The 10,678-nt window shown below is 24.1% G+C and overlaps 1 protein-coding gene across 1 annotated transcript in view; it reads right to left on the bottom strand.

Moving 5' to 3' along the window:
- LOC100215877 (multiple PDZ domain protein) overlaps positions 1–10,678 on the bottom strand; it is a 61,402-nt gene that overhangs the window by 28,492 nt on the left and 22,232 nt on the right. The window contains exons 11-16 of the mRNA XM_065801507.1: positions 7,873–8,038; positions 5,700–5,779; positions 5,529–5,601; positions 3,595–3,792; positions 3,250–3,386; positions 2,972–3,146 (exon numbers count right to left, since the gene is read on the bottom strand). Coding sequence (XP_065657579.1) covers positions 2,972–3,146; positions 3,250–3,386; positions 3,595–3,792; positions 5,529–5,601; positions 5,700–5,779; positions 7,873–8,038 — 829 coding nt within the window. The remainder of the gene's footprint in view (positions 1–2,971; positions 3,147–3,249; positions 3,387–3,594; positions 3,793–5,528; positions 5,602–5,699; positions 5,780–7,872; positions 8,039–10,678) is intronic.

Genomic DNA, 10,678 nt, shown 5'->3' with positions numbered 1-10,678 from the left:
ATGGGCCAAAAAAACTTTTGGGCTGTCTACAGAATTTATGCTCTTATACAAATAAAATAAATTATAATTTAGTATACTTTATATTATTTTTAATGTAATTTTATATAAATAAAGTTTTAATATATTCACCATTATATGTTAAATAAATCATCAATCATTTAATAGTTTCTTTAATTCTGATTCAAGATATTCATTCTGAAAACTTTAAAATTTTTCAGAGTTTATTTATAGTATCTAATGATTGAGAAATCTAGTATTTTTTTTTTTTGCTGAATCAAAATATATATTCCCAATAAAGTTGTGCTGGGTCAAAATATATATTTCCAAATTAGTTGTCCAGAAAAATAGCATAATGAGTTTCCAAGTTACTGTTCCCTAACAATTTTTACAGAAGCTATTTTCATTTCTTTTATTTATAATACAGAGTGGAAGAAAAGAAATAAATGTATCAAATCCTATTTTTTTAGATTAAGTAATCTAAAAAAAAAGTTATATAAAATCTTAAAATATATTTATAAATTGCCAAAATTAAAATTTAAAAAATATTAATATAAAATATATAAAAATAGTTATAAAAAATATAGTACTATAAAACATTGAAATTAAAATGAATAGATAAACTTTGTAACAAGAAACTAATATCATCAAATTTTATTTTTTAAATTCATATTGTAAAGAGTCAAAGCGTTTATTGAAGATTTTTTATTGAAGGAACTGGATCAGAGTTGACAATAAAACAATTAATAGCATGTTTTCAATAATGGCTCTATGATTTCTTATGATTTCCCTTTACCATAAACCATTCTAAATAAAAAAAGTGCAACAATTAACATATAATGTTCAACAAATCTTTAGTTATTGCCGTTAACAATTCAACTAACTTTAGTCATGTTGAAACTTTTTCCACACAAAATAAGACTTTTTAACTTATTTACAAGAAACTAAGTTTTAAAGCTATAAATAATGTTTACAGTTACAAGTTAAAAACAGCAAAGAAAATAAACTTTTTTAAAAGTAGGGAATAAGTATTATTTTGATAAATCATGCACCAAGTGACACAAAGCTTAAACCTAGCTCATTTTTGCACAAGCTGATAAAGGTTTTTTCTTACACTAACAACCCATTTAAACCTAAAAATCAACTAAAAGTGAAATTAAATAACTTTTGCACAAGTGTCTTCAATAGGACATAAAAAAACTCTGTGAAGTTACAGGAAAAGCTAAACTAGTTGGCAAATACCAGTCATCTAAATTGAGGTCTTTTAAATTTTTTATTTTAGTCTTTAATATAATTTGTTTCAAAATTTAAAGCAATAACATTCATATAATGGCCAAATACAATTCTCTGCATGCTATGCTAAATATATTAAATCCAACTCCTTAATTGAGGGTTAATAAAGGGTTAGCATTTTAGTTAAAACAAAGCAAGATTGAAACATTTTAACAACTTAGCAAATTGTTATTTAAAATAAAAAAACACCTAAGATATATTAAAATCTTTAACTGTTACCATAAAAACCATAAATCAATTTTTATTAAAATAATCTAATAGCACATTATCTAGTTAAGTAAGGTAGCAACCCTTAGACTAGAAAAGTTATATGATTTTCATTAATAACTTTTTTTTGGAGGTACATGTGATCTTATCATGAAAAAAAAAAATTATGATTTGTACTATTAAAACTAAACAAATAATGTGCTATCGACAAAAAGTCAAACAAGTACCATTGACGAAAGCAGAAGTAAATGGCACATCAAATTTGACAGAAGCAAAAGTAACATTATTAACCTATAAGTAGTTTTGTCACATTTACATCCTGTTTGCTGCTTCTTTTTTTTTTATCTAAACATGCTATTTTTGTGAAATTATCAAAATCAATTTTCAAAAACAATGAGCATTTGTAACAATATTTTTTGCAACATTCTCAATGCAAAAATTCTGCTTTTAAAAAAAGCAATGTCTAAAAGTTAATTAAATTTAAGTTCTAGTATTCTTTGTATTCCAATATTGTATCAAGCTATCTATAAGAATGCAGGCCAAGCTCTATCGACTCTTAGTTTTATAGTTTTCATGCCACAAACTCTTTAAACTGGGTGTTTAATATAGCACCAGTCTACAATTTTGAGCAACCTTGAAAAATATTTTTAGCATTAGTGAACTAGATAACTTTTTCAAATAAATTATTATTTTTTCATAACAATGGTAATTCAGTTTCTAGAAACTTTCAAGGACCTCCAAGAAACTCACTTAACTCTGCGTTAATGGATCTTCTGATAACTAACAATGAATTACTTTTGCATATATTAAGAATAAAAAAGCATAAATAAGAACTCATAATTTATAAGGTACACTTATTTAAATAACATTCATACACAAAACAATAAAAATAAAAAACTTTATAACTAAAATTAAAACACACTATATAAAAATACATGTAAATAAATATTTAATATAAAAGTCAAATTATCAAGATCTCATAAACCAGCGAGCTGACAAAAAACAGTGAGCTCGCAAAAAACAGTGAGCTCACAAAAATCAGCGAGCTCATACAAATTAGCGAGCCCACACAAATTTTTTTTTTTTTAATTTTGTTAATTCACCTCCCCAAGGCCAAGAAAGCCACTACAGACAAGGAGGCTACTTAATTGTGGTTTAACTCTCTCTCAACTCTATAACTCCGAAACACGAACCTTGACGAACAAGGCCGCCGCGCAGAGAAACAAATTGAGCGCGGTACTATCAGGGACGTGGTGGGGATTGAAAAAAAAAATCATTTAAATAAAATACAATCCTCGCTTAACTAGTATTTTACATAAGTTAAAACTTAATTATTTGTTAACTTGTTCAAAAAAAATTAAGTCAAAATTTATTATTAAAACAAACAAAAAAATTTGGCTAAAAGAAACTTTATTGTTTGAATGTAAAATTTTTTCAAAAAGCTTTTTCGTAAAATTAAACTTTTTGTTTTTACCTTTAGGGGCTGATTTAAGAATCTGGACAGCTGTATCAAGAGATACATTATCAAATCTCACTCCATTTACAGATACTAATTGATCCCCAGGTTCAAGAACTCCATTAACATGTGCAGCACCACCAGGAACTACATTTTTAATAATTATTGCAGTTTTTGAAGATGTCATTGGATCCTATAATGAGTGGTCCATATTAGCATTTATATGAAGTTGATAATATAAACTTACCACCTTATTTTTACTAATCCAAACTACTACTAATGGTAATCCAAAATACCTGGTAATCCAAAATACTAAATCCAAGACCTGCATCTTGCTTTTCTAATTGAATGTATGTAATTTCATTACTAAATTTTGAATTAACTCCTGTAATCTCATTGGTTTCTTCAACATCATCATCCACATTTTGTCTACCTATATAATTAACATATTAGCAAAAAATTAATATTTTTATTTTTCTTTAACAAAATGAAACTAAAAATTAAAAAGATCACCATAATATTAAAGCTTATTTGTAAATGCATAATTATAATTAAGAATAATTATACATAAAGTAAAAAGTATAAACAAAAAACAATGAGACAGTCTTTAACTTATTTTTTAAAATATTGAATAAGATCACCTTCATTATAACGAGCAACAACCAAACGAATGTGTTCTGGTAAACTTTGAATAAGAGTTACAACTTCAAGATGGCTGAGTTCAAGCACAACTATACCATTTACTTCAATTAAAAAGTCGCCAGGGAAAACTCTATTTGTTTTACCAACGGGACCATCAGGAAAAACAGAATGAATTCGATGCCTCATAGATACTCCAGCTATGTGTTTATATAAATAAGTGAAAATCATAAGCAATACAAAAAAATGCATAAATAATATTTAGATAAAAGTTTTTTTTGCTTTGGTTATGTTATGAGCCCTGAGAGCTATTATAATCTCTTAGCAACACAACTTTTTTAATTTTTATTTTTGAGTTGCTTTTAATGAACTGTAGGATTGTGGGTAAAATTTTATAAAAAGAGTGTGGGTAAACTAAAAAAAGATTTAAATTGAACTATTTAAATACGGTCTTTTTTTTTAATGATAACTGTGTTTTTAATGTAACTGTTTTCATGGGAAGTTTTTACAGTTGTTATTAATAGAAAAATTTCTAAAATTTTAGTCTATAAGAAAATGTATAAGTATTTGGAAATAATAAAAAAAAATTTTAATTGTTATGAAAAGTTCACACATTGATATAGAAATATATATTTTTTTACTCAATATTACAACTAGAAAATTTTTAAAGAAAAAAAAAAAAAAAAAAATTACAGTTTTCAAGCAAAAAAAAAATCACTATTTAAGGGCAGCAATATGTTTTTTTCATTATTGTTAATTTTTTCTTCTTTTCTGAAGATTTAACTCTAGATTTAATTCAGCATTTTAAAACTTAAAGTTTGCAAAACATATTAGGACAGAAATAACCTAAATCCACAAAAGTAAGTGTTATTATTATCATATTAACAATTTTTACAATTTTACTCCTTAAAATTTACCAATCTCTCGAGTCAATTTTTTCTATAAAGTAAACTTTTTCTGGGCTGAGTGCATTCTTGAAAGTTACAAGGTTTTTATTCAACTTCAAGCAACGAGAAGTGTTTTCTTATTTTATTTTTTAAATTGGTTAAATCTTTTAAATTCTATTAAATTTTAAAATGTTTTACAAAACATGTATTGTTACATTTTGATTTTTTGGATTTTTTTCAGCCATATTATTTTTAAATATTTTTATTGGTTTGATTTAATGTTCGGTGTTTTATTTAAAAAAAGAATTAAAAGATTTTTTAGGGATTTTTTTATTATTCAAAAATTTTTTAATATTCAGTTTATAAATTTTTTATTTTCTAATATAAATTTTTAAATATTTTTAATTGTAAGGATTTTTATAGACTTTTATACTATTTTGTTTACAAATCTAAATATATTTACTGTGCTATGGGTATGCTTTTTAGCGTCTGAGTAATTTACAGATATATTAAAAGCAGATAAAATATTATATGGAGAAGTTGTATCAAGTTAGAGTTTAAATTTGTAAAGATTTTTTTTAATAGTGAAGCACTGCAAAGATGTTGCTAAGGACGCTTACTTTTCAAAATATATTTAAAAATTAAAATAATCAACTTTTAATTAAATTTTTTTAAAATTTATTTAATCAGCATAAATAGAGCAATTAATTTGAAACAACAAGCATTTTTTAAATAATTTTTTTTAATGCACTTTTTTACTATAATAACTTTCTATCTTAAATTAACAGTCAGGGGGTTTTCTAGACCATTTTTGACATCTCAGTATTTGGGCGTCGCAAAATTTAAAAAGTGAGGACCTTTTTTTTTCTTTTTTCCAGCATGTATTAAATTTTTCGCAAAAAAACCCTTGCATTAAGCAATATTTCAGTTAAATAAGAAAGTATTTTCATCCATTAAAGTTTCGATAAAAAAAAGGAAACCGAAATTCACCTTGCGTAAAAAAAAAAAAAAATTAAAATCAACATTAAATATTGAAAAAAAATTCTTACCCTGATGCTCTGTTGAGCCTTCAACACTTATGCCTAAGGCTGGGCTATCTTTAAATTTAGAAAACTGTGCAACCTTTGTTTTAAAGATAAAAAAGATAATTAGTTTTATTCATGTAGGAAACTAAGTATTGAATGACAAACTTAAGTTGAAAAAAGTTATAATTAACAAACCTGAATTTGTAAATCATTTCCTAATAATGCTTTATACTTGGTTTCAATCTCATTTTCCTCTTCTGGAGAGAGATCTTCATCTATTAAAATTATTATAAAATATTAACTTGAGGTTTAAATATTAGTTATAAATTTTTAGTTTAATTGTTATGTTTGGTTTGTATTCAAATAAATAATAAAAATTTTAAGGTATAAATTTTATTATTTGACTTTTTTGTAGACTTTTATGCAAGTGTGGCCTTTTATCTTGCAGACTTTTATGTGTGGCCTTTAGGCTAAAGAGCAAAAAGCCTGCGGCTATTAACGCAATATGGTGGAAGAACTATGGGTACTTAGCAATATATTATTTCAACGACAAGGATGTGATAGGGATTAAATTAGAAACTTCATATTTACAAAGCCAGCACTTTATGACTTCATTACTATCACATAAATTTGATTTAGAACAACAAAAATTTGATGCAGTTGACTTAGAACAACAAGCACCAGTTTCAAAGTTTAGCAATTTAAATGAAATGTTAATTAAAAAAAATTTTTAACAGAACTCAATCAACAGGAATAAATTAACAGAACTTAATTTACAGGACTTAAATTAGGCGATGCCAAATCAAAAACACATTTTAATTATTTTTCCTAAAAAATTGTTTTTATTTTTTTAAGAGAGATAAAAAGAAAAGTATTTATAGTCATTACTAATTTCTTGATACTTCTTTATAAAAAAAAACTGCTGCTTATAGATATGTTTATTTTTTATAGCTTATTCCTTAACATGGAAATTTAAAATGTAGAAAGTAATTTATGATCTTAGGATGTAGAAAAAATTTATGATCCTTTATGTGATACATTATGATCTTTTAGGTGATACATTATGATCTTTAGAGTGATACATTATGATCTTTCAGGTGATACATGATCTTTTAGGTGATACATTATGATTTTTCAGGGATACATTATGATCTATTTTTAGGTGATATATTATGACCTTTCAGGTGATACATTATGATCTTTTAGGTGATAGATTATGATCTTTCAGGTGATACATTATATTTGCAGGACATTTTAAAAATATATTCTGTATCACAACACTGCACTTTTACTGAAGTATTTCAAATGATTGATTTTTAAAATTAGATTTTAAAACTAGATTTTAAAATAAGATTTAGCATGAAAACAATGAATTACTGTTTCGTTATAATAACAACGCAACAGCAGCAACATTTAATATTTCTAATCTTAATAAAAATCTGCAAAAACATTTAATGTTGCTTGATCAGCTTTCCTGTTATCTTCTTATACAGCATCTTATACAAGAAAATCTGTTAGAATAAGAGAAGTATGTTGGTCAAATATTGTTTTTTATTTCTAGAGCAGCACACATCAACTTAGACTTGGTAAGAACATACTTAAACTGTGTGGCTTCCACTATTGTCAACTATAATGCACCACTTTGACTATAGTTATTAGAACTTGCTAAATCCAATTTTGGGTACAACTTTAAAACTCCTTTAACAAACTTAAATTTTTTTTATTATTATTATTGTTTTTTTGCAAATTTATGCATACAGATTTATACAATTATGCATACAGATTTATAGGGTTTATAAAATTCAACAACTTTTTGTTTAACAATACTTTCAAAAGTAATTTTTTTCTTTAGCACATTTTTAAGAATTATTTTAAAACTGAAAATGTTTTGCAAGTTTTTTTTCTTAACTTTACTTGCGTTTACAATTTTATTACATCTAAATCTAAATTTTTTAATTTTTTTAAATGTTCTAAGCTTGTTTAAGCTTCAGATATTTAAACTTTGCTTATATTGGTCAATATTTATTTACTTATACCTTTTAAACAAATTAGTTGATCAAACCAAAATCCATTTTAAATGAATTAGTCAAATAAACTCAAAATTTTAGAGTTTTGTTTTTGATGTATAATCTGAGGGTCAACTAACATAAAAAAAAAATTAAAACTATACTATAACTAGAAGGCCTATGTAATGCTCTAAGTAAGGCCTATGGACATTCCCTCTTAATAAAAAATGTTTTTCAAGTAGCACTAAAAAATAAATAAGTAATATTATTTATAGAACCAAAATATAATAGTTTTAAGTGTTAGCTATATTAATGAAGAAAGAGGGTAGTAAATAATAAAAAAGGATAGAAAATAAATTTACCAAACAAATAACTGTTAGCAAATGCAATACTGAGATCATCTTCAGAAAGTCCTTCACTAAGTCTTCGACGTTCTCTTGCAATTACAAGATTTACCAATTTATCTGTATTTCGCATTACTTCAATTGCTTCCATGTAATTCATACCATGCAAGTCTTTATTGTCAACCTTATTAAAAAAATAAAAATTAAATATATATAAATTATGTTACGTTTAATTGTTTCGTAGCAATTATAAAACTCAATAACTCCGAAGCATGAACTTTGATGAACAAGGCTGCTGCGCAGAGAAACAAGTTGAGCACAATACTACCAGGGATATGGTAGGGATCGAACTTGGAACCACTTGCTTATGAAACGAGGACACTATCACTACACTACTACCGCATTATATTTATATATATACATATATAATGCAGTATTGAGTACATATATATATATATATATATATATATATATATATATATGTATATATATATATATATATATATATATATATATATATATATATATATATATATATATATATATATATGTATATATATTTATTTAAAAGTACTCTCAACTATTTACAAAAGTGAAACTTAAGTAAAGTCAATTTTTATCTTTTTTTATGAGTAAATCTATAAGTGAACATTTAATAGCAAACCAAGTAACATAGCCTTCTTAATTATAGTGACATTTTCTGCTCTGGGAAGGTGAATAGCATTAAAAAAAAATGTTTTTTAAGTAATTTTCTTAATAATCCATTTTCTCATTTTTAGATAAAACTTAAAATACAATATTATTTAATCAATAACATTTTAATTTAGACAATATTTAAAGGTTTAAAATAATGTTTTAATATAGCTTTGCTTAGATGGAAGCTTTAAAAAACTGTGAAACATGAAGTATTTACATACAAAATTTGTCAAGATTTATCTTCTTAAACAATATTTACCTTTATATACAATCATTAACGTAATGACGATAATCTATTTTTAGACTAAACAATTAGAGTTTATACTAATTTTGACCTATGCAATTTTTGTCAAAAAACAAATAACTAAAGTAGATAAAACAAGTATAGTTTATTTAATTGATTTTAAAAGAAATAAAAATTATTCTTTTTAGAGGCAATTGTTGCAATTCTTTTTTGGTGTTTTATGAAGAAAAAGAGGATTAGAACCAGTTTTTATTTTTTTTAATGCCAAAAATATTTTTCATGTAAGCCATTTAAAATGGCTTTTAAAATTTTCCTTAAATAGCCTTTTTGTTTAATGTTGTAAACTCTTTCCAAACGACAAGCAAGTTGTTTTTAACAACAAAAAAGTAATAAACATTAGGTAACAAACAGGAAATAAAGTCAACAATCTAGAAAATCATCATCATCATCATCATCATCATCATATATATATATATATATATATATATATATATATATATATATATATATATATATATATATATATATATATATATATATATATATATATATATAAAGTAGTTATTTTGTTAAGTGATTTTCAACTACTTTATAATTGCTCTGTTCTTTTAAGAACATTAAGCACTCTATTTTGTAGAATACATTTTAAAACTGTTTAAATTGACAAACTTTACAAGCAACTAAAAATATGAAAGCTGATTTTAATTAATTTTATAAAGAAAAATAATATATATATATATATTCTAATAATTGCACTATAGCTAACAATAATGCATACATCATGTATTTCTATGTCCATAAAACATGTGTATATCTGAATGCGCATATTTTATGTATTTTTTTAATTTTAAGTCATTTTTGCATTTTATCAAGTGAAAATCCAAATTTTCTTCTTTTTTCAAAATATTTATAATATAATTTTTTTACTTAATGATGCTTTAACACTTTAATTAGAAATCTTTTTTCATTTGTATTAAAATAATTATGGTTAAAGTATCTCTTACCAATCATTTCTCTGTATCATTGGTTATGCTCATTCATATTATAGAAAAAATTGTATTTTTTATATGGAAATACTGGCTGGTCAAACTTAAACCCTTAAAGTATGTATTGTAATAATGAAGCCATGAAAATAGCTGTTTCAATATTACATAATCAGTGCCATTTCATCCATAGCTAAAGCTGCAAATGATCTGTTTACCACACAATTTAAATTTATGTTTATTAGACATTTGTTTTGAACAACATAGTCCATTATCAGTAAAATATAAAACCTTTTACATAGAAACATTAAAAAAAATCTATATATAATACATTAACTGTTAAAAGCATCCTTGGGAATATAACTCTATTACAACCATGAATAAAAAAGTAAATGTTTTTTAAAAGTCTATTTTTAAATAAAAATAAAAAAATAATATGTGCAAATACAATTACCCATAATTAAACAACAAGATTTAAAAAAGTAAGAAGTAAAAAAAAGAACACATGTTTTTGGAATGTTAAAAATTGTGGGGAAAAAATATAACTGAAAAAAAAAGAAAAGAAAAATTTTATTACCTTGAGGTTTATAAGTTTAACAAGGTATTGGTTTTATTGTAAAGTAGTTTTATTATTGTGAGTACGATCACAGTAATTGTGCTATGCGTTATTATGCAATCAATAGAAGTTTTTATAAAACTTCAAATTTCATCAAAACTACAATAATCAACAAACCAGTATTAGTTTCTTTATGATAAATGATTGTGATCAATTCATGGCTACTTTAATGCATATATCAAAAAAAGGTAGAACATCATATTTTTCATGCTTGCAAATAAACATTACCTTTTAAATTTTGTAATTTTATATTTTACTTATAATTATTGTTGCTTGTAACATGTT

Source organism: Hydra vulgaris, chromosome 07 (assembly GCF_038396675.1).
Source record: "Hydra vulgaris chromosome 07, alternate assembly HydraT2T_AEP".
Taxonomy (NCBI): domain Eukaryota; kingdom Metazoa; phylum Cnidaria; class Hydrozoa; order Anthoathecata; family Hydridae; genus Hydra; species Hydra vulgaris.
The sequence above is the reverse complement of the archived record's forward strand: the minus strand, read 5'-3'. Positions and strand labels throughout refer to the sequence as shown.